General features: G+C 37.9%; 2 protein-coding genes across 3 annotated transcripts; one reads left to right on the top strand and one right to left on the bottom strand.

Annotated features, from left to right (window-relative positions):
• Window positions 1–1655: 1655 nt before the first annotated feature.
• On the top strand, window positions 1656–27645 carry ints11 (integrator complex subunit 11). Of its 2 annotated transcripts, none has more exons than XM_081387215.1 (17): window positions 1656–1979; window positions 2519–2616; window positions 2712–2785; window positions 2883–3111; window positions 4054–4152; window positions 4246–4280; window positions 5161–5299; window positions 5422–5486; window positions 5616–5805; window positions 6714–6797; window positions 6935–7024; window positions 7812–7974; window positions 8559–8669; window positions 8809–8870; window positions 8991–9133; window positions 16616–16745; window positions 18938–19062. In XM_081387215.1, the coding sequence occupies exons 1-17, from the start codon at window positions 1952–1954 to the stop codon at window positions 18992–18994; spliced, it is 1797 nt and encodes a 598-aa protein (XP_081243341.1). In that variant the 5' UTR covers window positions 1656–1951; the 3' UTR covers window positions 18995–19062. The 2 variants fall into 2 exon arrangements, with proteins under 2 accessions (XP_081243341.1, XP_081243342.1); XM_081387216.1 differs by lacking the exons at window positions 8559–8669; window positions 8809–8870; window positions 8991–9133; window positions 16616–16745; window positions 18938–19062 and adding exons at window positions 24254–24364; window positions 24504–24565; window positions 24686–24828; window positions 25959–26088; window positions 27529–27645 and having other exon boundaries at window positions 1662–1979.
• Window positions 19288–20133, bottom strand: LOC308702741 (uracil nucleotide/cysteinyl leukotriene receptor-like; the record flags this gene model as incomplete). Its single annotated transcript, XM_081385816.1, has 1 exon — window positions 19288–20133. One exon carries the CDS (start codon window positions 20131–20133, stop codon window positions 19288–19290), a length of 846 nt encoding a protein of 281 aa, XP_081241942.1.

Here is a 27645-nt window from a genome sequence, read left to right as displayed (position 1 = left end):
GGCCAAGTCGCGTTTCATATTAACAGATGAATAGGCTTCGCTCAGTTTATTAAATACATCCAACCTGAAAATCACGGTAGGACTGTGCAAACAAAGTAGACTATCTGTCTAGCATTGCCATGTCAGTGTATTGATTCATTGTCCCATCATAGTTTGTAAGAGACATTTCAGGTTGGATGTATTTAATAAACTGAGCGAAGCCGAAGCCTATTCATCTGTTAATATGAAACGCGACTTGGCCATTGTAATTAAGGCTACGGCACATCTTGTACAACAGAAATGGTTAGCGCTTTTCCCAAATATCACTTTTCATAAGGTATGGACAGTGCCAAACAAATTTTTGTTTCATAATAAAATAGAAGAAATCCATTTTAAAAAATATTCACCGTTATTACCCTTGTAATAAATATCTAAGTAAATTTTACAGTAATATTTCCCCACTATGCTCTTTTTGCCAAGAGGAGGAAGAATCTATTTTACACTTATTTTACTTATGTTCTTATACTAAACAATTTTGGCTTCAAATTTCAGCTTCCATATTTCTTGCATTTCATCAGTTATGTAATATTTCTGTCAGTAAAGTTATTTTTCACTCTGATGTCTCTGAAAATAAAAAGCTAGATGATATATTAAACTTGTTCTGTATGATGGGAAAATACCACATCCACAAAGCAAGATACCTTAAATTCAAACCTAGTTGCAAAATTTTTGCTTATGATTTAGTTATTATTGTCTTCACTTCAAAAAATCCCCTCCAATAAAAAAGCTTTGAAAACATCCTGTATTATAGAACAAGTTTTATGTAAATTGTAATTGTATTTTATTTACTGTTATTATTTACTTTCATTTTCTCTGTATCCCCACATGTTCATGTTCATTGTTTTGTGTTATTTCCATTGTATTGATTTATATTGTAATGCAATAAAAAAAAAAAACATCTTGTACAACCCTGGTAGCTAGGCAACGATAAACAAACTGAAAGACCGCGATTCCTGATTTCGCTTTCGTTCAAAACAAAGACTATGGAAATTAAACATCACTTTTCCATCAAAAAACGTGTTGTAAAAAACATAACTTATTAGATTTAAGACCTAGGTTCGCTAGCTAGTTCTGTGCCTGCCTGTGTGCGCGCTGACCCTGGTCGACGAGAACCCGCATTAGAGATGTGACGCAGGACGTAACCCCGCCCCCCGGGCGAGATGCCCCAAAATTTATGAGTCCCGAGTCTTCCAGGAGGGGGCGCTTCAGGGCTCAGAAAGTCGAATTCTCCATTGAGACGCATTGAAATATCTGTAGGTTGTTAGTCTTATTGGAGACATTTATGCATTGAACACTATAATCTTTTTGATTTATGAACTCCACAGATTTTTAGCTGATAACAAAACATAAATACGCCCCTGAAATCTGAATGAAAACTGTCTAGAAATCACAAACGAACATGATTGGTTCAACCTCACCAGCGCTGTGAAAAGTAACAGTTACCACGTGAACTGGCTGTCTTTGCTTCGTTTTAGTAGCGGTCTAGATTATAATTTACTCCTGAATAATAACCGTGGAGGACTTTGATAGTCATTAAAATGAAAATACACAGAGAATAGGTAAAATAAGAGAATTATTGTTTAGAATTATAGACAACGAATGGACCACTAAGCCACGCCCACACAGAGGGTTGTTGATATGTTTCTCACTTGTTCTATGCTGTGGCGTCATGGCTAAAGTTGTTTAGCTGCTGTGCTAACCTGTTTTACTATTTGAGCATATAACGTTACACACACTTATACAATCTTCACAGTTGGTTTACATCCCTTGAAAGTGTGCAAGCTGACTAACATGCACCCACCAAGTGTTCATATCCAGCTAATCTACTACAGTTAGAGTTTGACTGTCAGTCTCCTGTAACGTTAACGTAAAACATAAAACATTCATTTCTGATCTTTTCAAAGCTGTCAGGATGCCTGAAATCAAAATCACGCCTTTAGGTAAGACGTTTGCTTAATTTTGTAGGTAACATTTCTGAAAAACGTGTATAAATAAGCCATTGCCAAACATGTGATACTTAACAAATCCGGTAATAAAAATATTATTATATATTAATCAGCGAGTAAAAGAGTTCAAGTGTTTGTTAATTTGCTTATTATACCTTAAAACAACATTTTAAATATGTATATTAGACTTCATATATACCATATATAATAATACCATATTTCGTGCGTATATACTTTATACACGAATTTTATATAATTATATATATATATATATATATACACACACACACACACACACACACACATATATATATATATATATATATATATATATATATATATATATATATATATATATATATATATGAGTTCACGTTTCTTATTATTATGAATAACTACATTAGAACTACATTAAAATAACTATATATATATATATATATATATAAGTGATTATGTATTATTTTGACTTATAATTTTATAATATAAATGGGAGTAATTCTAAACCAAGTTCTTCTGAATGTGTTTTCTGGCAGGGGCTGGTCAGGACGTCGGCCGCAGCTGTATTCTGGTCTCCATCGGAGGCAAAAACATTATGCTTGACTGTGGGATGCACATGGGCTACAACGATGATGTACGTTTCAACGGTTCTTGCTACGTTCACATATGTGTACTTTGAGTATAATTTTGTAGTCTACTAGTCCCTTAACTTCCTGTGTTTCATTTCAGAGACGTTTCCCAGATTTTAGTTACATTACCCAGAATGGTCGCCTCACTGAGTTCTTGGACTGTGTCATTATAAGGTTTGTTTTAAATACTGGATTTGTATCATGTGACGGTTGTGTGAGTTTTCCTCCTGTTCATTGTGATTTTTTTTTTCCTCCTTTGTGTTCCTCTAAGTCATTTCCATCTGGATCACTGCGGTGCTCTTCCCTACATGAGCGAGATGGTGGGTTACGACGGGCCCATCTACATGACCCACCCCACCAAAGCCATCTGTCCCATCCTGCTGGAGGACTTCAGAAAGATCACAGTCGACAAAAAGGGAGAGACCAACTTCTTCACTTCACAGATGATCAAAGACTGTATGAAGAAAGTTGTGCCACTCAACCTCCACCAAACAGTTCAGGTAAAGTTCATTGTCTGAATTAAAGGAGAACTCCGGTCAGTTTTAACATTGACCTCATTTTTTTGTACATTTGGAGTGCTGTCAATACAGAGAACAACGACAAAAATCGGTGTTGCCTACACCGTGTTTTTCTATTTTTAAAATTTGCACCCTGTTGACTTCATTGGGGCAAGTTTTAAACCTGCTTTTAGCCTCTTAACATCCTTGATGTGTCATTACAAGTGCACAGCCAATGTCAGTGATTCCTTCTGAGTGAACACGAGTTAATCTGACTGCAGTAGATGTGAAAGATATGTATAAAAATGATGTTATTTAAGCCAGCGCAAATACCTGTGTTTACATCCTGTTTTCGGTTGAAGTCCAAAGTAGTCGATTGCCGAGTTCACGCGCATAGGTTTAGTTACCTATGATCACACGCGTGAACTCGGCAATCGATTACTTTGGACTTCAACCGAAAACAGGATGTAAACACAGGTATTTGCATTGGCTGTGCACTTGTAATGACACATCAAGGATGTTAAGAGGCTAAAAGCAGGTTTAAAACTTGCCCCATTGAAGTCAACAGGGTGCAAATTTTTAAAATAGAATAACTCGTTGTAGGCAACACCGATTTTTGTCGTTGTTCTCTGTATTGACAGCACTCCAAATGTACAAAAAATTTTTAAAATTGACCGGAGTTCTCCTTTAATTCATTAAAATTATTAATTTTTTTAAATTAATTTTAGTTAATTAATTAATTTAAACAGGTTTAGTAAAATAATTAATATAAATATTTTTAGTAATTTAATATGTATTTTTTATTGTAAATTTTTCCTTATTGAAAATGTTTTAAATAAAATGTCATTTAAGCTTCAAATATATGCGTTTATGTTGCTAATGGTTGCTTTTTTGGGGGAATAATTTTATCTGAGTTATTAATTTGTTGTTTTTTGCTCCATCAAGGTAGATGAAGAGCTTGAGATCAAAGCGTACTATGCAGGTCATGTGCTGGGAGCCGCCATGGTTCAAATCAAAGTTGGCTCAGAGTCTGTTGTGTACACAGTGAGTGTCACATTAACTATTGCATACTCTCAAATTCATGATGTTCCAGCTATTGACTTAATTTGCTAATTATATCTAAATCAATTTGTATAGGGTGATTACAACATGACACCAGACAGACATTTGGGGTGAGTAAATTCACATTTTTTATGTAACTCACGTCATGTTTAAAGGGATAGTTCACCCAAAAATGTAAATTCTGTCATCTTCGGAAAACAAATTAAGATATTTTTTAATAAAACCTGAGCTAATTCTGTCCCTCCATTGACAGTCTACGCAACTACCACTTTGAAACTTCAAAACGTTCATAAAGAGATCGTAAAACTAATCCATATGAATTGAGCGGTTTAGTCCAAATTTTCTGAAGAGACTTAATCGCTTTATATGATGAACAGATTGAATTTAGACTTTCATTCACATTTAAACATTGATCAGCGAACATAAACAGAAGCTCAACCGAACATTCTTGACGCGCAAGAACAAACCTCATTGGTTCTGGCTGAAGCTCAAACATGACGTGTAACAGGAGAATGAACCTCATTGGTTCTCGCATGTCAAGCGAACATGCTTGAACTTCCGTTTACCGCAACCGATGAGTGACTTGATGAATGTTTATACGCATGTAAATAAAAGCCTAAATTCAATCTGTTCATCATATAAAGCGATTGTGTCTCTTCAGATCAATGTTTAAATGTGAATGAAAGTCTAAATTCAATCTGTTCATCATATAAAGCGATCAAGTCTCTTCAGAAAATTTGTACTAAAGCGCTCAATTCATATGGATTAGTTTTATGATCTCTTTATGTAGTTTTTGAATCGTCAAAGTGGTAGTTGCGTAGCTGTCAATGGAGGGACAGAAAGCTCCAAGATTTCATAAAAAAGATCTTCATTTGTGTTCTGAAGATGAATGAAAGCCTTACGGGTTTGGAACGAGGGCGAATAAATAATGACAGAATTTTCATTTCTGGCTGAACTAACCCATTAAATTCTCTGACTTTATATACTCAGAGCTGCTTGGATTGACAAATGCCGGCCAGATATTTTGATATCAGAATCCACGTATGCCACTACGATCAGAGACTCCAAACGCTGCAGGGAAAGAGATTTCCTGAAGAAGGTTCACGAAACAGTGGAAAGAGGAGGCAAGGTAGACAAGACTCATCCAATCAGATTTTAGAGCGCTAACTATCCTTTTTTTAATGTCAGTTCAATCATACGTTCTCAGACGTGTGTGTTTATGTGCTGTTCATTTTGGTGTCTCTGTTGTAGGTCTTGATTCCAGTGTTTGCTCTGGGAAGAGCACAGGAACTCTGTATTTTGTTGGAAACATTCTGGTGAGCTTGTAAAATTGCTGCTGCTCATTTTGATCACCTTGATAAGCATGATATATTCTGTAAGGATGCTAATGGAAACTGTATATTGGCACTGAACAGTTTCTAATTGCTGGTTGTTCACTTTAACAGGGAGAGAATGAATTTGAAAGCACCCATTTATTTCTCCACCGGGCTGACGGAGAAAGCCAATCACTACTACAAACTCTTCATCACCTGGACCAATCAGAAGATCCGCAAGACCTTTGTACAGAGAAACATGTTTGAGTTCAAGCACATCAAAGCCTTTGATCGCTCATATGCTGATAACCCTGGACCAATGGTAAGGCCGCTACAAAAACAAGTCTGTAAGGAGGCAGTCATGCATTTTCTTTATTATTATGCAAAATATATATCACATCAATTATTTCTCATTACTAAATGATTCATATAGAAACCTTTTAGAATATTAATGAGTATTTTAAAAAATAATATTATTATTATTTCTTTAAATCTGATAATATACTCTGTAGTTCTATGTGGAATATTCATGGGTTTCTTTATTGTTAAATTAATAATAATAATATATTATGCAACATATTTTATCTATTATTATTTCTTATTATTAAATGACACATGTAGAAACCTTTTAGGATTTTAATTAATATTCTGTTTTTAATTATTAAATTGTTAATATTCTAAAATTATATTAATCAAAAATACATTTTTTTTTATCTGATAATTGATATACTTTGATAATGTATATGCTATTATTATTATGACTACTGCTTTATGCATTATTTATTATTATTATTATTAACTGATGCATGCAGAAACCTTTTAGAATATTTTAACATGAACATTTTAAATCTTATTTCTTTAAATCCTATTTTCCTTTAATACAATAATTACATTTTAAATGTAATATTAAATATGTTCGTATAACTGTGGAATATTTTAAAAGATTTTTAATTTTTAGATTTAGATCTATCACAGAATAAATCGGTGAACAAATCTGAACTAGAGTCTTTTTGGTGATCAGAATCAAAAGATTTGAGATTCGATTCGACTCTCGATTCCCAAGAACTGCCTCAGAATCTAAGAACTGATTCTTTTTACGAAGACATTAACTTTGTAGCCATTTCTGTTGTTCTAGCATTCAAAAAGACTTGATAGATTGTTGTGAAGTGAATCAAATGAGTGCATGATATTATAGAAAGCAGCCAGAGACTTTGATATCTGTTTCATCAGGTTGTGTTCGCCACCCCTGGAATGTTGCATGCTGGGCAGTCTTTACAGATATTCAAGAAATGGGCCGGGAATGAAAAGAACATGGTAAGAAACCTTATGAAACAGCAGAAGATGTTACTGCTAAACACTTACCTACCACTTCAGCTCATTCAATGCCTGTTCCAGCTCATAGTGGTTCATCGAAAGAGAAAATATATGAGTTTAATGTATTTGTTTCTCAGGTCATCATGCCAGGATACTGTGTGCAAGGCACTGTGGGACACAAGATCCTGAATGGACAGAAGAAACTGGAGATAGAGGGAAGACAAACGGTAATTACTTACAGCAAACACATTGTAATTGACCTTCACTAGATGGCATCAGAGAACTTTAGTAGTACTCTAACTGTAGAACTGTAGCCTCTATATTGTCCACCGTTTCCCTTAATTTTCATAAAAATTAGCCATTTTTTTTACCTTCCTTGACCAAACCAGAAGTTTATTCTTATGTCAAACCTCTGTATTTCACGTCTGAATCTCTGTTCGGTTACTTGTTATAACAAGTAACTCAAGTATTCGTGGTTTATGTTAGTGTAAAAAAAGGCATTGATAAGAATAGCTTTTAAAATGGGCTGAATAGCCCAGTGTTTGCAAACAAGTCTCTTACTTGTATTGTAAAAACATTAAAGTAACGGGTTTCATTTTATATTTAACATGTGAATTGACACACAATATTAAAACCTTAATATCCATATCTTTGACGTCAAGAAATAGGTGATAAAATTCATTTTAACAGTTAGCCTAGTGGTATTATACAACATTAGCCTCCTCTTTTAACATTTCAGAGATCTTCAAAAAAAAAACAATAATGGATCTGTACTCGCATCACTTGGATCTTCACTCAACCGTTTCAAAATAGTTTATTATATAGAATAAGACATACTCTCTTTGCTCAGTCATGGCTTGCTGGTCTGGGTTAAAAAACAAACAAACAAGTGCCTCGACATTGCACGCTCGAGTACTTGATGGCTTCTGACAGCGCTGACTAGTGGTTGAAGTATTCGACTACCCGACTAGTCTATGCAAGCCCTAGTCTCATATGTGGTGTGTGTGTGTTTAGTTGGAGGTGAAGCTGCAGGTGGAGTACATGTCCTTCAGCGCACACGCCGACGCCAAAGGCATCATGCAGTTGATCCGCATGGCAGAACCCAGGAACATACTGCTGGTGCACGGAGAGGCCAAGAAAATGGAGTTCCTCAAAGACAAGATCGAACAGGAGTTCAGTAAGTCTACAACTTCTCAAAGTGTATTGGATTGTTTTTAACTGCAGACTGCTTTACTATCACTTATTTCCAGTTCTGTGATTTATTCATGGGCAGGGTAATGCATTACAAGTAACGCGAGTAATCAGATTACTTTTTTAGAGTTACTTTTTCAAATAAGTAACGCAAGTTACTCTGACCGACAGCTCTCCTGTCCCCATGTTGAGAGAAATCAGGAGTATAAGTGCAGAGGTGATGTATGTAAACCATAGACTGTAAAAAATAGACTTTCCTTCAGCCTACTATGGCTTATTAATTTTACTTATGGTGAGAAAGGTCCTTTACATTTGCCAAAAATAGAACTTTAATAAAAAAAGTTAATATTTTTTAATAAAAAACATTAACAATAAAAAACAAGCAAGCAAGCCCATCCCAGGTGAGGAAAAGTAACCACAAAAGTAATATAAAGCAATACTTTAAAAAAAAAAGTAACGCAATTAGTTACTTTTTTAGGGAGTAATGCAATGTTGATCAATTAAATAGTTAACTTTTCAGTGTTTAGATGTTCTCTTCTGAGAAAAACACTTTTGTTTTACCCAATGCAGGTGTTAGTTGCTATATGCCGGCCAATGGAGAGACGACGACCATAGTGACGAACCCCAGCGTCCCCGTGGACATCTCGCTCAACCTGCTGAAGAGAGAGATGGCCCTCGGAGGTGATCAATGACACGTACACCACTGAATGCTTTATTTGACCTGTTTACAGACACACCATCATTTCTTTTCGGTCCTGTGGTTAGGTTTTGTAGTTTCTGCTTCTCTATCTATGGATATAAATATGAAACTTTCTCACAGGTCCATTGCCTGATGCTAAAAGACCTCGCACCATGCACGGGACATTAATAATGAAGGACAATGTAAGTCAACATAGCTCTTTAGGTTGGTTTTTATAATTTATTTGACTACTTTGAGGTTTTGGATTGTCAATAATTCCCTGTTTTCTGAATATATGTGTGTGTGTGTGTATGTGTGTGTAGAGTCTGCGGCTGGTTTCTCCAGAGCAGGCTCTCAAAGAGCTAGGCCTCAGTGAACATCAGCTGCGCTTCACCTGCCGCGTCCAGCTCCACGACCCCCACAGTGACACCGACACACTCGGCCGAATCTACACACACCTCAAGAGGTCAGCAAACAATACCACACACACACACACACACACACACACTTTCCTTTTGCTAAATTGATGCAGCTAATTATGCCCCCCTCTATGGGTATAATTATGCATACCCATATGCAACAGGGTTATTATTGTTAAATAAAACGAAAATGTTTTTTTTTATTTATTTTTTTAATAAAGTAAAATATAAATATTAAATTAAATTTGAAATAAGGTGAAATAAGTTAAAAAAAAATACTAACTGGAAATAAATAAAAACTACAACTGAACTAAATCTAAAACTAAAATTGAAATAAGAAATAAACCTAAATAAATTGTAGCGAATACGACTTTGGGTAAATTTGAATTAGCTCAATAATATAGGGAATTTTGGAAATATTAATAATTATGACTCATGGTCATAATTCATAAGTCGCATATACATTTATTTTATCAATTATAGAGATTAACTGGTTCTGTAACTGATCTAATCGTTATTCGTCCAGCGAGTAACGGTGAGATTATCACAGTTAAGAAGGGTTATCTCTTTACAAACTCCAAGAAAGTTTAGGTTCTGGCCACGAACAGTAAACTTTATGAGTTTATTAATTAAAACTACTGAATGTAGTCTAATATCGAGCTTGTAGCTGGATCTTTTGTTTCATTGACTTTAGAATGGTGGGTTTTCAAACACAGAGACAGTGAAAAGTATAAATGGTTTTTAATAAATGTGACTAAAGATTATATGAGCTACGAATAGAAACGTACGTAAAAATGCAAACAATAAACACAAACAAACATTTAAACAATAATAACATACGTGATAAGAATAAAATGAAATGAAAGAAAGAAAGAGAGAAATAGAGAGAAGGGAAAAGCTAGTAATTGTTACATACAGAAACCTAAACGACGGACCCCAGAAAAGCAGCTTTTATCAGATAAATATACTTGCACGTCTGTTCTCTGTTTGGTTGATGCTGAAAGCGCGGACGAGGTCCTGTTTCGACTGCGTCTTCCGGTGTCGCGGGAAGCTTGAAAAGGCTCACTGAAATGTAACGTTACTGAGAAAGTTCGTCTTCATCTTCCGTGAAGGAAGAGGCAAATATAACTTAGTTGCAAAGGAACGGCTGCTACGACTCGAACATGTGTTTGTCCGAGGCCTTCCGGGATGTTCCTCGGGGAAGCGTCGCGCCGGTAGAAGAGGAGGAAGGATGAGAGCGAGGTGAGAGAGAGAGAGGTGAGAGAGCCCGCTGTGTTTTGAAGGAGCTCAAGTCACGCCCCCTTGCGCGCGTGACCCAATCGCCTGGGAGGACGTATTGTGGTCATGTCCTTTCATTTGGAAAGGTACACGCCTCTTCTGACTAATGCTGGCGGAATAAACTTCGTTCATAAACATTTATAAAACTGGTATTAATCAAATAATGCATCCTCTAATATTCTGTGCTAAATATTCAGCACCGTTGTGTTCTTCTGAACAAAACAATACCGCGAATGACAATTCTGTTAGTCAACAACACAAAGAAACAGGATTTCTCGTGATTACATGCATATTAAACTGATTATATATCAATAAAGCTTATAGATATCGTATTTCGGGTATAAGTATCATAAGCACAGCAAGAAATACATTTTAAACATTTTAAAAAGGTAATTTTGACCACAAGTGGTCGGGCATGATAAGGAGTCTGTGTTTTGTGTGTGTGTATGCAGAGTCGTGCACACGTGGAACCGCGTGGTGAACTTTGTCCTTCCTTTTCAGGGTGAATATCTTCTTGAGTTGATGAGATTAACTCAGGGGACCTGACCGAGCATCTGCTAACACTGTTGTTTTGTTTTGAGGGGTTAATCAGTACCTTTTGTTTGTTGATTAGATTTGATTGATCAACACAAAGGCAGACCTGATCATCTGCTTTCCGTTACAGTCCCCCCTTGATGAGTTGATAGGGCGTGTATGGGCCTAGTTGACTCATCACGGTAACAATGGTCAGATGGCAGGTGGTTGCTAGGCTGATGACTCAGCTCAAATGAGGTTGAGGGGGGTCGATAGTGTGGGATCCCCCCTTTTCGGGGTTCCATAGGAAACCGCCGGACACGGCGTTGTGAGCTTGGCTGTGGATGTTCACATTTCGTTGAGGTAATGTGCTCTTTCGACGTTGCTGGGTTTAAGTCGAATGTACACTTTCGGAGTGTGAGTCCTGCTTTGGTAATCAGGACTCGGGGCTGCTCTCTCTCCATGCGATGCCGGATGCCGGATCTGGTGATGTCCGATTGTGGCTGCTTTCTAGCGAACCACCACAGCATCCTGTTGGAGGAAAAAGAGAGAGAGAGAGAAAGGGAGGATAAACTTCAGAGATGGATGTCCTTGGTTGGCTAGGGCATCTTGTTGCTTCGCTGAGGTTGGTATGCCACATGCTTTGGTGTGCCATGCGTGGGTTTGGTGCTGCGGTGTTCAGCACATGATGTGTTCTCGGCACGCCTGACCCCCCTTTGTGCGCTGTGGCCTTACAAGCTGTGGCGCTGTGATGGCACAGGTGCACAATGCGTACTGAAGTCTTGTGAACGCAGCTTGTGCGTGGTGGCAGACAGTTGTCTGAGGCACTGGCTGCTAGTGAGCTCAGATGGCTTGCGAGGGTGGTGGAGGGGTAAGTGGCGGCATAGAAAAAGTCTGTTCTTCAGAGGCCCGCATGACCTTTTAACACAGCGGAGGTAGCGTAAGCAGCTCTGAGGCGTGCAGTGTAGTTGGTAAAGTTCGTTTTTGCTGTGTAGTCACTGCAATCGTGAGGGTGGTTGGTCTGTGTGTGGCGCAGACATTGGTCTGGTTACTCAGCTGCAGGTCAGAGATGACCTTGAAGCAGCAGGTGTCAGTGTTCGTTTTCTGTGTCGGTGTCAGACGTGGCTGCACTGTCTTCATCTGTTGTGTAAGAAGACTCGGGCTCATCAGGGTTCTGGAGAGAGTGGCTATAGGTTTGACGGTCAGGGCTTGGAGTTCTGGACGGCGGGTAATGCTGGTTCCAGAATCTTTCTGAGCGCTTGGTCCGACGCTTTGGATGAGCACCGTCACGGTCGTGCTGCCACCTGCTGTCTGGCTCTGAACAGTGCTCAGAGACGGAGTAAATTGTGTGTGTTTCGACAGTCTTTTCATCCATTGCCCTTTGCTTGGTGTAAGCCTTGTGGGCTAAGTCTCTGAGTTTTCGAGTAGACATGGTTCGTGGGCAGACGAGCACACCGAGATGTTTACTCACGCTGCTATGTAGATTTCGCAGGAATAACGTTCTAAAGTTCACATCTTCTTCCATACCTGGGGTGTCGGTTGCTCCGAAAAAACGTTTGTCGGAGTCGGCCATAATAGGAGTTTGGGTGTTCAAGTCGGGCCTGTTTCACGTCGAGGGCCGTGATAAACCCTTGGTCAGATTCTGGGTCAGAGAATTCATGGATCAAAGCTTGTCGCAGTTGCTTGTAATCTGCTTTGACAGGGTTTGGTTGGCGATCCAGGAACTTACGCACATCTCTATTTGCAGTTATTCGTAGCAGATACAGTGCGTCCCAAGCGGTCACGTTGGCGACAGTTTGCAAGTGAAAATCAATGTCTTGTAAGTAAGCAAAAATGTCATGGTTTCCTTCAGGAGCTGGGTTGAACGTAGGAATGTTGCGGGCTAGCTTGTCAAGGTTTTTGGGAGGAGAGCTGTTGCTGGGGGCCCAATCCGTCTGGAGAGGATTCTGACCCTTTACAGCTCCGCCCCCTTCAGCTTTTGGTGTTTGGCTGACCGGGAGAAACTCTGTGATGTGTGTTTCTCCGTTCCAGACCCTCTGCAATCTGTAAGCATGTTTTAGTTCTGCATGAACAGTGTCAAGTTCATCTTGGAGCTCGTGTCTCTGCTGAGTGAGCTGATGGATTTTAGTCTCTGCTCTCTCAAGGTGAGCTTCAGCCCGTTGGAGCCTTTCGTTGAGTTCCTTCCGGGTGAGTTCCTCCGACTGTTGTCTTTGTTCTGTGTGCCGATGAAGATCGTCTAGGGCATTTTGAAGTCTTTCAACTTCCTGTTGTAGCGTTGTGTCCGTCTCGTCCTCTTCCTCGGTCAGGAAGAGTAGCTGGCCTAGACGGCTCTGTGTGTGTGCTCGGTCCTCCAGGGCCTCTGTGGCCTGGAGCTGTAGTGCGGCTGTCTTTTGTTCCAGTTCGAGGGTGGTTCTTTCACTGACCCGGGCCTTGACGACGAGTTTGAGTGCGAGGTTTCCGAAGATTCTGGACAGCTGCTCGTGGCTGTATGTCTGGGCTGGATCATGGGACTCGAACTGGCTCAGGTCTGTGTCCCGTTGCTCTTGGCTCGAGCGATGTGAGTCCTGGGGCAGCACGGTCTTTGTTATGTCTCTCAGCCATGCCTCAAGGTCGTCCCAGCGGACTGCAGGACAGGGTGAGCTCGACATCTCGGCTCACTGTTGGCGAGAGAAGCACAGCACACACAAAAAGAGACAAAATGCAAGTTTGTTTTAGGGTCAAATGAGCTATACTCATACGGGCTAGGCCGTTTATGAGAATTTCGGGGCTAACTGATGCCGACAGTTAGCGGAGCCAATTTCGTGGGTATGGATAAAGCCCACAATAGAGATTTTGACAGGCGGTAGCCTGGGGGTCGTCTAATGACGCCGGCTCTGATCGTTACTCTATTCACTTTCCTGGGGTCTCTCTAAGGTTCTGTCTGTAAGTGAAATGAGAGAAACAAATCACAACAGAAATGGAGAAAAATTTTAATAAAAACAAAGTTGAAGGTAGGGAAGATCAAAGGGAAACACAACACAAGGAAGTGAATTGGTCTGTAATGAAATGTCACAAGCAATAACACGGGGAGTGTTATAAAATAAAAATAAAGAGGCCTAAGCCTATAAACACTGACTGAGTTCTGCCAATAGATACACAATAAGGGATTAAGGTGTTAGACTTAATGTAAATTAAGGCTTTCTGGTGTCATCAAATTGAGTAAATATGTATGCAGGAGTCCGAGGCAAAGGTTTTACTAAAATAGTGATACAACAAAAGGGAAATTATGATAACTGATGGTGATTTATCAGAATAACCTAAACTAGTTTGAATTGAAATTCAACTAAGCATGCAAGGGGAGGTTCAAAATAATAAAAATAAGGAAGGAAAGAAAATTAGAATGATGACAGTGATGTATCAATACTAAAATTAATTAAACTGAAATTCAGAATGACTTCCTATAATCCTTACAATAACACTGAAGTTATTAGTATTGCTTATAAAAATAATCAAACGAAAAGGGTAGCAATAAAGCACTTACATGCAGACTGGGACTGGGTGGACTATCAATAACTGAGTGAATCAAGTCTAAGCTTTAATTCGAAAAAGTGTTTTTTTTTTCGAACTTCACTTAAAGTGTGACAGTCAAAAACAGGGAAAAAAAGGAAATGTCTAACTCCAAATAATATCAGCATAAGCTAAGCTTTGAATGCAGTTAAGTATTTGAGAGAGAAAATGAATGCAGAGAGAGGAAAAGAAATTGAAAGCAGGTATTATCTGAGGACGCCACCAGAGGGCGTAATTGTGCTCGCGCAGGCTGACGTCAGTGGGAGGCGACGCTCACGCAGGATGACGTCGGTGAGGGCACGTGATTTGAGAACTGCCACACACCTAGAAGCTGCCCTCTAGTGTCGGTGACGTGATTCAGCAATTTAGACAGCAGATTTTTTTTTCGCGCTCTGTTGCATGCGGAAAATTACACGAGTTTCATAACATGTGACTAACAGGAATTACACATCTATTTAATTACACATTACATATGAAACGGTTTAAATAAAACAGGCATTAAAACTTCCGTTTTTAATTAATCGAGCTGTGAGTAAACAGGCATTAGACTTCGGTTTACTTACACATTATACATGAAACGGTTTGAATAAACAGGGATTATCTTCTGTTTATTTCAGCTGTGAACAGGAATTTTTTCTTCTGTTTACTTACAGCTATGAACAGGTATTATCTTCTGTTCATTACAGGAACAGGGATTATTCTTCTGTTTTACTTAATTAGAGCTATGAGCACGACAGGAATTAGACATCTGTGAATTTAAGCCGTGAGCACACATGCATCAAACAGCTATGAGCAGGAATTATCATCTACTCATCTCCCATAAGCATTAATCAAAATAGCCCTTTTATGATTTTATGCGTAGGTTTTTCAAAATTGGTTCGCGACGCCAATGTCTAACCAGGAGTTTATCATTAACGTTTTGTATAAGGCCTATTACGACTGAAAACTGAAGCACTGTTCAGATCAGGTTTACGTCCTCGTCCTAAAAGAGATCCTTCGTCTTCATTTAGTCGGTTTAAATCATATTACATGAACTAACTGTAAAGAGTTTTGCTTCGTCTTTACAGAGACAAATGTAATATCATGAACTGCAGTTTTAGCACTTAATAGTGATTAAAAATGCTTAGACATTTTTGAAACTGTTAATTTGAAGAGCTGAGCTGGCTTTGTGCCATCAGCTGGGTGAGTTCGCCTTAGCGACTTACCTCACAATTCAAAACGCGCGTGTAACGTTACAATTATTAATACCAATAATACACATTCACTGAAACTGAATTTTGCCCACCAAATAAAGTTTGAAACTGCCTAAAATAACTCCACCAAAATGTAGCGAATACGACTTTGGGTAAATTTGAATTAGCTCAATAATATAGGGAATTTTGGAAATATTAAACATTTCCGTTACAAAATATTAATATTAATATAAAAATGACAAAACAAAAAATTACTAAAAACTAAACTAAATTTGAATATTAGAAAGTAAACTGAAAATTTAAAAATAACAGCTGTTTAATATTAAAATATTAATGAAACTATAATATATAAATAATCCTAAAATAACACTGGTATGTAAATTCTATAATGAAGAACTTTCAGAAAAACTCAGTCTTGAAGGTCATGTTTTTCCAAGTTTACAGTCGGTGTGGGATGTTACACTCAGAATTTAGCACTTAGAGCTTAGGTGAGAAGTTTTTACTTCAGAGGGCATCACTGAGTCATTTGTGTTGTGATTTAAAAATTATTCATGTAACGGGGCTTCAAACTGCATCTAAATTGGTCCCAAATGCAACAAAACAATGTTATTTTTTAGTTATGCCCATTGATGGATGGATGGATGGATGGATGGATGGATGGATGGATGGATGGATGGATGGATGGATGGATGGATGGATGGATAGATAGATAGATAGATAGATAGATAGATAGATAGATAGATAGATAGATAGATAGATAGATAGATAGATAGATAGATAGATAGATAGATAGATAGTATACTACTATTTTTGTAGTCTTGATGCTTGGTTCATCACGTACAGGGTCATTGCACCCAAACGCTTGCCCTCAGTAAACAAGGCTGTTACCACTCTAGCCTCAGTGTAAATGTCAGCACATGAGGACAAATACTGAATGAGGTTTGTGCTTTCCTAAAGGTTTCATTAAACGTCAAGTCTTTTTTCCATGATCTCTTTCAGTGTATTGAAAAGTTACAGCATCCAGCACGTCCCAGACGGCACCGTCATAGTGGAATCCATCGTTATTAAAGTGACGTCCTCTGCCGAAGAGCCCAACCTCAAAGCCATTCTGCTTTCTTGGAGCTATCAGGTGAACAATCATCTCCGCTGATGCCCTTCCTAATATAATAGGGGTTATATTGTGTTCAACTTTTACCACTTAATTTTAAAGGTGAGCAATAATATAACTTCTGCGCGTGGTCAGACAGTTCAGTCTAGTGGAATGTACAGCATCTCGCAGCCCACGAGGGAAAGTTTTTGCCCCTATGTTTCCAAACAAACACGGGTTCATTCAGGGCCGGGTATCGCCAGCTCACAACACAAACATATCACAATAAATGTCAGCATCTATTATGCGGTAGTTCATCACGACTGAAACGCCCACAAATGCTGGAGAGAAAGTGATGTGTCATCTTCTCGCATGGTTCACTTCACCTTCTCCGATATAGTGCGTCTTATAGAAACACCTCCAACCGCAACAAACGCTTAGATCTTATACAGACCCGTTTTTTTTTCATTAATTTGATTTTATTCAGCATTTAATTGATCAAAAGTGACATTGAAGACATTTGCAATGCTAAAACATCTTTCTATTCATTTAAGAATCCTGCGAAAAGTGTGAAATGTGTCTCAGCAAATCATCATATTAGAATGATTTCTGAGGGATCATGTGACTCAATGATTATTGCACAGGTGTGCCTTAGGCTAGCCACAATAAAAGGCCACTCTAAAATGTGCAGTTTTACTGTATTGAAGAAAAAAAAAGGTTGTTGAATGTTGGTCCACTCCTCTTCAATGGCTGTGCGAAGTTGCTGGATATTGGCAGGACCTGGAACACGCTGTCGTATACACGATCCAGAGCATCCCAAACATGCTCAATGGGTAACATGTCCGGTGAGTATGCTGGCCATGCAAGAACTGGGATGTTTTCAGCTTCCAGGAATTGTGTACAGATCCTTGCAACATGGGGCCGTGCATTATCATGCCGCAACATGAGGTGATGGTCGTGGATGAATGGCACAACAGTGGGCCTCTGGATCTCGTCACGGTATCTCTGCGCATTCAAAATGCCATCAATAAAATGCACCTGTGTTCGTTGTCCATAACATACGCCTGCCCATACCATAACCCCACCGCCACCATGGGCCACTCGATCCACAACGTTGACATCAGCAAACCGCTCACCTACACAACGCCATACACACTGTCTGCCATCTGCCCAGTACAGTGAAAACTGGGATTCATCCGTGAAGAGAACCACCTCTCCAAAGTGCCAGATGCCACTCAGGTCGGTTACGACGGCGAACTGCAGTCAAGTTAAGACCCCGATGAGGACCACGAGCATGCAGATGAGCTTCCCTGAGACGGTTTCTGACAGTTTGTGCAGAAATTCTTTGGTTATGCAAACCGATTGTTGCAGCAGCTGTCCGGGTGGCTGGTCTCAGACGATCTTGGAGGTGAAGATGCTGGATGTGGAGGTCCTGGGCTGGTGTGGTTACACGTGGTTTGATATATTGCCAAATTGTTTTGGCTTTGGAGACAGCTTATGGTAGAGAAATTAACATTCAATTCACGGGCAACCACTCTGGTGGACATTCCTGCAGTCAGCATGATCGAATTTGTTTGGGATGCTCTGGATCGGTGTATACGACAGCGTCTTCCAGGTCCTGCCAATATCCAGCAACTTCACACAGCCATTGAAGAGGATTGGACCAACATTCCACAGGCCACAATCAACAACCTTTTTTTTCTTCCCCCCAATACAGTAAAACTGCACATTTTAGAGTAGCCTTTTATTGTGGTTAGCCTAAGGCACACCTGTGCAATAATCATGCTGTCTAATCAGCACCTTGATATGCCACACCTGTGAGGTGGATGGATTATCTCAGCAAAGAAGTGCTCACTGACACAGATTTAGACAGATTTGTGAACAATATTTGAGAGAAATTGGCCTTTTGTGTACATAGAAAAAGTCTTAGATCTTTGAGTTCAGCTCATGAAAAATGGGGGCAAAAACAAAAGTGTTGCATTTATAATTGTGTTCAGTGTATATACACATGCATATATTTACAAACTTTAATGTTAGATGTGATTAATCGATTTGAAAGCAATAATAGTAATATACCAAACTGTCTAAGTTATTGATTAACTTAACTCTTATTCTAATTTATATAGTGTTATTCATACAATAATAATTTTTTGATGGAGTTATTTAGATTTTACATGTTAGGTTTTGAAATTTTAACCTGTTTGTCATAGTGTTCCTATCTTTGTCTTCCTCAGGATGAAGAATTGGGCAGTTTCTTGTCTACGCTGTTGAAGAAAGGTCTGCCTGCCTGAATGGTGATACTGATTTGACGTTTGTCTTTGTTTGAAAATAATAATAAAGATTTTTTTAAGTAAAATTCAGAAGACTGTCATTTGTCTGTCAATATATTTATTTCTTGAATTTGAAACAAAAATAGTCTTTTCATTTGAGGGCGATAGGAGTCACCTTGTCTTGCCTCTGTTCAATCTTACATGGTAGACGGCACTTAAAACAAATAGCCTCAGCCTTCAGAAGCTCAAAAACCCTTGGAAATGGAATAAACACCCTTTTTCTTATTCAGCCTCAGTCTTTTGAACCTCCACTTTTAGTGTCCGGTTGCAAAGTAGTACAATATCGGGTCCAGGAGGCTGTTTAGACTGACCAGAGCCATGGTCACCCTACGGAGGATGTAAATCAAGTCATTATGTTCATTCTGTCTCAAGCGGGACAGGAGGTACACTAGATGCATGACATGATAAGGCAGGAAACACACAACAGTGATGGCCAGGATGGCGTAGATGACCCTCCGTGCCCCGTGGGCCGTGGAGTTGTTGATCCTGGCGATGCGGCGGGCCACGATGGGGTAACACACCAGGATAACCACAGAAGGCACAAGGGACCCAAAAATGAGACTGCATATGCTGTAGGGTGCCAAGTCGTCCCAGTCCTTTGAAGTGAAGCCCTCAAAGCACATGTTCTCTTTAGATGTCAATGGGCATGTTAGCATGAAGGCCAAAATGGCCGACCCAGAGACCAACCACACGGCGGCGCTCACCAGTGCTGAGAGGCTCGTGTTGCGGAGCCTCAGGTAGGTGTGAGGGTGGACGGTGGCGATGTAGCGGTCCACACAGATGCAGGTCATGAAGGTGATGCTGATGTAGATGTTGGCGAAGAAGACCGTGCCAGTGATGCGACACATGGCGACACCAAATATCCAATTGCTGTCGTTCAGATGGTAGTGGATGCGAAACGGCAAGGCGAAAAAGAAAAGCGTGTCGGCCACCGCCAGGTTAATGATGTATATGTTTGATGGAGATTTCTGTTTGATTTTAAAGATGAAGTAGTACAAAGCTCCGACATTTCCTATTAGTCCAAAAAAAATGACCAGGCTGTACACCGGTGTGAAGAGGTAGCGCTGGAAAGGCAAAAACTGTAAGGTGTCGTTTTCCATGATGTCGTGTTCCTTGGGTTAATAAGGTTGTTGGATTTTAGAGATTTGCTCACATCAACTCTTAATATGACTTCCTAGAATTTAAATAAATGAATTACTGTTCATTGTTTTGGGAACTAGTCTGATTTTCATTTCCCCATCAGGAAGTCTGTGAGTTTCTGTTGTGAAAAAGAAATCATTGAAAAAGTAAATTAGTGGCATTGATCATTTGACTTACTGAAGCTCTTTGAAACATCTAGAAGAACATCGGGGCCAATGCATAAACTTTACTATGTTAAAACTGTGTCTTAAGAGCTAGTTTGAATAACTAGCAGAAAACAAAGGGGCACGAGTTGTATTTTTCCATTTCAAATTAGATTGATCTATCTTTTCATGTTACTGACATTAAAAAGTTAGGACCAGTCTTGAAGAAAAATTTAGATGACTAACTTTTAAGCCTAGTCTAAGAAGTTTACGCAACCGTAAACTGATTTCTAGTAACATTAAGTGACTCACTTTTTATGAGGTTAACATTTTGAGGTAACCAACATTATGCTGCATGTGCTGTTGATTGAGCTTAACTTGCACTAAACATCGAACATTTAACTCTAAAAGAAAATCCGTTCTTAAATCCGTTCATTTCTCAATTCAACTTTTCACTCAAATCTTTATGCTGATTTAGCCTGTACAATTTTAAAAATATAAAATTAGGCAGAAATGCAAATAGGTATATACCAAAAACAAAAAAAATAATCTTTTGACATGTACTTACAAGACTTGAAGGAGTTATCTTGAATCCTTGAAGAAGACTTTGAATTACAGAGAGAATATATACGTTTTTATATCAGGGAAGTGCGTGAATGCTTTTGCTCTGTCACTGGTGGAAACAATATCCAAAGAGGAAGTTGTAGTCTTCAACTTAGAAACTAACTTTATATCCAATAAACAGGGCATAGTAATTGGCTCAAAAAAATCTAAAAACTCAGTAGTAGTTGAAGAGATCGGTAACGATTCAAAAGGAGATACTATGGACTGCCTGATAACCATTATTTAAAAAAAAATAATAATTTGTTTTTTGTTTTGCCATTTTTTGACTGACAGCTATCCTGTACCCATGTTGAGAGAAATCAGGAGTAAGTGCAGAGGTATTGTATGTAAACCATAGACTGTAAAAAAAATATGGAAGTCGTGTCCATGACCGTAGGTTTCAGAAAGAGCATTTTTGAAGCCCAAAGTTCTGTTAAAGAATATTTAAGCTGTAAGAATCTGAGATTGCATTGTTTTGCAGTGTTTTTCGAAGTTAATATATATATATATATATATTATAAAGTTATATTTATATATATTACAAAGTTATGTATATATATATATTTATTACAACACACACACACTACACTTTACACATTATATTACATTACACACACAAACACACACACACACACACACACACACACACACACACACACACACACACACGTATGTAATAATAATAATCTAAAACAAGAGTAGGGTATTGTTTTAAATGTTGTGTGTTGTTATGATTTATGTGAAGCAGTGGCTATATTTTGAGCCCAAGAAATATTTCTAATCAGAGTGATTCTCAACATTTGCAAAAAAATAAATAATAATAATTATGTATGCTATTTATTTATGTTCATTGTCCATTGTTAAAGACATTGTTCAAATTTTATTTTAGATTTAATCCTGCAATTGACAGGATTTGTTTGTTCTTTGTGCTTGTGCAAGATAGCCACACCAGCCAGTATGTTTTCCAATGTGCCAGCACGCAATTTACGCGCTAACACCTAAATTGCGTGTTAATGCGTAAATTGCGTGTCAACGCGTAATTACGTGTTTACACGACAGTTTCACACGTTTTGACCCTTTTGGCCTTCCATAGCTAACAGACAGCAGACAAACGGCTAGTAGTGACAGCAAAGAGTATAGAAGCCCAAGAGGCGAAACTCAATAGAACGCTCCATAGCAACAGTTGCCCCCATGACGTGACGGCGCGGCCGCCATTATGGACTGAAAACTGAAGGAAAACGCCGAAAAATAATGGGAGTCAATGGCACTGAAAAACTTAACATAACAAAAACTTAACATAACTTAATTTTTTCTGGCCGTCATATCTAAATATGAAAACAATTTAAAATACATTAATGAGGATGACCGACGTTAAATGATGTTAAATGACAGAAAATATACGTCTATGTGTTGGTTATGCATGGCCTAATTACCCTTAGGAAAATAGTATTTTGGGACAAAATATTACTATAGAAGTACTATAGCGGCTCTAGGATATTATAGAGGTATTACAGAACATAACATACTTCTGTGATTTTCTGTAATACCTCTATAATATTTTAAAGCTGCTATAGTATTTATATAGTAGTATTATCGTACTTCTGTAGTATGTCCCAAATTACTATAGTATTCCTATAAGATTACTATAATATTTTGTCCCAAAATACTATAAGATTCCTATAGTACTTTTTAGTAAGGGTATGTCCCCCACCGAATCGGCTTCATTAGCCTACCACTTACGGTTTGCAAAGATACAATTATAAAATTACTGCAAAACTTTAATCTATCAATATTTATGTTCTATTATGCATTTTCCTTGTTATATGACTAACAGAAATTCATGAAATAATATAGACTATAGGCAGGCACACAGTAATAAGATATAAGTAATAAGATATTTATTCAAATGTTGATTTTGAAATTAGTGAACATCACCATATATATGATTTAGAAAAATAAATAAATAAATAAAATGATAAATGAACATTTCTAAAGCCAGTTAATATTTTACATAGAATATCACAAAAATATTAACAACTTGTTTTTTCAACATCTTCAGTCAAAGTGCACACAGTGAACGTTTCAATGGGAAGAACAAAAACAATCTGTGAATGTCCTATTACAGGCGGAAAGGTACAAAAAAGATGTGCAATCTAGCAAGTGCACACATGAACTATAAACACCTACTAAAATGGATTTTGCCATTGACTGGCGCTAACGATTTCAGCAGCTTTCAGTCCATAATGGCGGACGCGTCTCCGCAGCGCCATCTACAGACTGTTACCCATAACACAACAGAGTTTCGCCTCTTGGGCTTCTATACTCTTTGGTGACAGCGGCGGCAATCCACCTGTCACTCAAGTGGCCACGCCCTTAATTATGCAGAACTTTAAGGTTTAATTTAAATTAAACGGTTGAGTTATAAAAAAAAAAAAAATCAACCTCCTCTCTGTTGTCATGAAGGGCAAAATTAGCTATAGACCAAAACCACTTTATGTACTAGGCTGTAAACATTTTTTTTTTCTGCTGTAAAGTTGGGCATTTGGGATTGACTCTCTTTTGGAGCCTGTCTCTAGTGGCCAGACGATGAATTGCAGTTTTAGTCACTTCCGTGTTGGTTAGAGACCGGAAGGTTACCGTTTAGTGTAAACATGATGGTTACTGTAGTTCTAGACTAAATGTGAACATTCAGTTACTCACTTGCACAAAAACAGATTTAGTGTTCCTCAAAATCAATAAAAAATGAAATGCAAACTCACAATATTACGCAAACCTGCAATAATTAAATGTTAAAAACACAAAAATTTACTTTTATGTACTTAATCTCACTTTATGAACCAATGTTTTTGCAGCTAACCTTCAATGATCCAATTCGACCATAATAAGCAAAAAGTAAAGAATTTAACTTCACATTTGTGTTTCATTTTTTTTTATTGCTGAAATACCTTTCTTATCTAGCATCCTATTCTTCTGCGTTCCAGAATAGCAGCACAGCTGAAAGGTTTGTTTGAGTTGCGCCCTCTACAGGAGTGAATTTGCATTTCCTTCAGCCTACTATGGCTTATTCATTTTACTTATGGTGAGAAAGGGCCTTTACATTTGCCAAAAATAGAACTTTATTTTTTTTATTAATAAAAAATAAGCAAGCAAGCCCAGCCCAGGTGAGGAAAAGTAACCACAAAAGTAATATAAAGCAATACTTTAAAAAAAAGTAACTAAGTAACGCAATGTTACTTTTTTAGGGAGTAATGCAATATTGATCAATTAAATAGTTAACTTTTCAGTGTTTAGATGTTCTCTTCTGAGAAAAACACTTTTGTTTTACCCAATGCAGGTGTTAGTTGCTATATGCCGGCCAATGGAGAGACGACGACCATAGTGACGAACCCCAGCGTCCCCGTGGACATCTCGCTCAACCTGCTGAAGAGAGAGATGGCCCTCGGAGGTGATCAATGACACGTACACCACTGAATGCTTTATTTGACCTGTTTACAGACACACCATCATTTCTTTTCGGTCCTGTGGTTAGGTTTTGTAGTTTCTGCTTCTCTATCTATGGATATAAATATGAAACTTTCTCACAGGTCCATTGCCTGATGCTAAAAGACCTCGCACCATGCACGGGACATTAATAATGAAGGACAATGTAAGTCAACATAGCTCTTTAGGTTGGTTTTCATCATTTATTTGACTACTATGAGGTTTTGGATTGTCAATAATTCCCTGTTTTCTGAATATATGTGTGTGTGTGTGTATGTGTGTGTAGAGTCTGCGGCTGGTTTCTCCAGAGCAGGCTCTCAAAGAGCTAGGCCTCAGTGAACATCAGCTGCGCTTCACCTGCCGCGTCCAGCTCCACGACCCCCACAGTGACACCGACACACTCGGCCGAATCTACACACACCTCAAGAGGTCAGCAAACAATACCACACACACACACTCACACACACACACACACACACACACACACACACTTTCCTTTTGCTAAATTGATGCAGCTAATTATGCCCCCCTCTATGGGTATAATTATGCATACCCATATGCAACAGGGTTATTATTGTTAAATAAAACGAAAATGTTTTTTTTTTTTTTTTTTTTAAAGTAAAATATTAAATTAAATTTTAAATAAGGTGAAATAAGTTTAAAAAAATACTAACTGGAAATAAATAAAAACTACAACTGAACTAAATCTAAAAGTAAAATTGAAATAAGAAATAAACCTAAATAAATGTTAATATAAAAATGTAATAAAAATGACAAAACAAAAAATTACTAAAAACTAAACTAAATTTGAATATTAGAAAGTAAACTGAAAATGTAAAAATAAAAGCTATTTCAAAATATTAATACAGCTATAATATATAAATAATCCTAAAATAACACTGGTATGTAAATTCTATAATGAAGAACTTTCAAACTTTCAGAAAAAGTCAGACTTGAAGGTCATGTTTTTCCAAGTCTACAGTCGGTGTGGGATGTTACACTCAGAATTTAGCACTTAGAGCTTAGGTGAGAAGTTTTTACTTCATTTGTGTCATGATGAGTCATTTGTGTTGTGATTTAAAAATTATTCATGTAACGGGGCTTCAAACTGCATCTAAATTGGTCCCAAATGCAACAAAACAATGTTATTTTTTAGTTATGCCCATGGATGGATGGATGGATGGATGGATGGATGGATGGATGGATGGATGGATGGATGGATGGATGGATGGATGGATAGATAGATAGATAGATAGATAGATAGATAGATAGATAGATAGATAGATAGATAGATAGATAGATAGATAGATAGATAGATAGATAGATAGATAGATAGATAGATAGATAGATAGATAGTATACTACTATTTTTGTAGTCTTGATGCTTGGTTCATCACGTACAGGGTCATTGCACCCAAACGCTTGCCCTCAGTAAACAAGGCTGTTACCACTCTAGCCTCAGTGTAAATGTCAGCACATGAGGACAAATACTGAATGAGGTTTGTGCTTTTCTAAAGGTTTCATTAAACGTCAAGTCTTTTTTTCCATGATCTCTTTCAGTGTATTGAAAAGTTACAGCATCCAGCACGTCCCAGACGGCACCGTCATAGTGGAATCCATCGTTATTAAAGTGACGTCCTCTGCCGAAGAGCCCAACCTCAAAGCCATTCTGCTTTCTTGGAGCTATCAGGTGAACAATCTTCTCCGCTGATGCCCTTCCTAATATAATAGGGGTTATATTGTGTTCAACTTTTACCACTTAATTTTAAAGGTGAGCAATAATATAACTTCTGCGCGTGGTCAGACAGTTCAGTCTAGTGGAATGTACAGCATCTCGCAGCCCACGAGGGAAAGTTTTTGCCCCTATGTTTCCAAACAAACACGGGTTCATTCAGGGCCGGGTATCGCCAGCTCACAACACAAACATATCACAATAAATGTCACCATCTATTATGCGGTAGTTCATCACGACTGAAACGGCCACAAATGCTGGAGAAAAAAGTGATGTGTCATCTTCTCGCATGGTTCACTTCACCTTCTCCGATATATTTCGTCTTATAGAAACTCCAACCGCAACAAACGCTTAGATCTTATACAGACCTGTTTTTTCATTCATTTGATTTTATTCAGCATTTAATTGATTTAATTGACATTAAAGACATTTGCAATGCTAAAACATCTTTCTATTCATTTAAGAATCCTGCGAAAAGTGTGAAATGTGTCTCAGCAAATCATCATATTAGAATGATTTCTGAAGGATCATGACACTGAAGACTGAAGTAATGATGCTGAAAATTCAACTTTGCATCACAGGAATAAATTATATTGTATACTATATTAAAAAAGGAAGTGGTTGCTATAAAGTGTAATATATTTTCTTAGTGCGCACAAGAGACTTCTTTTAAAAAACCCAAACTTTTGAACACATATTATTTAGTGCTGTCAAATCGATAAATCATAAATAATTATAATATAAACATATATATACACATGCATACTGTATATATTTATTACATGGCTTGGTTGAATTCTAATGTAGAATGCGGTCTGTTATTTCTTGATAACAGACAGACCGCTGCTAAGTATAACACACCGTTGCCATAAAAAACAGAGCGTTGCTATGGACGCAGAATTCTAACCGTAGAGACGGAACGGACTATTTTCTTTAGCGGAAGCAATATAATCGTTTTTAAATCAATTAACTCCTTTTTAAATAAATATTTTGTGTCAAATTATTGATTTTTTTGGTAGGTAGCCATGTAATAATGGCTCCGCTTCGCGTCGGGGTCCTGATCAGCCTGTCGGGGTTGTATTCGCTATAACAACCGCCTCGCTCTACATTATCCCTTACACACACACACACACACACACACACACACACACATATATATATATATATTAACACATGCATATATTTACAAACTTTTATGTTAGATGCAATTAATTGATTTGAAAGCAACAATAGTAATATACCAAACTCTCTAAATTATTGAATAACTTATCTCTTATAATATATTATATTATTTATATACTGTTATTCATACAATAATAATTTTTTGATGGAGTTATTAAGATTTTACATGTTAGGTTTTGAAATTTTAACCTGTGTTCCTATCTTTGTCTTCCTCAGGATGAAGAATTGGGCAGTTTCTTGTCTACGCTGTTGAAGAAAGGTCTGCCTTCCTGAATGGTGATACTGATTTGACGTTTGTCTTTGTTTGAAAATAATAATAAAGAATTTTTTAAG

This window comes from Scardinius erythrophthalmus (genome assembly GCF_964197995.2).
Source record: "Scardinius erythrophthalmus genome assembly, chromosome: 15".
Classification (NCBI taxonomy): domain Eukaryota; kingdom Metazoa; phylum Chordata; class Actinopteri; order Cypriniformes; family Leuciscidae; genus Scardinius; species Scardinius erythrophthalmus.
This window is presented reverse-complemented; position numbering and strand designations above follow the sequence as displayed.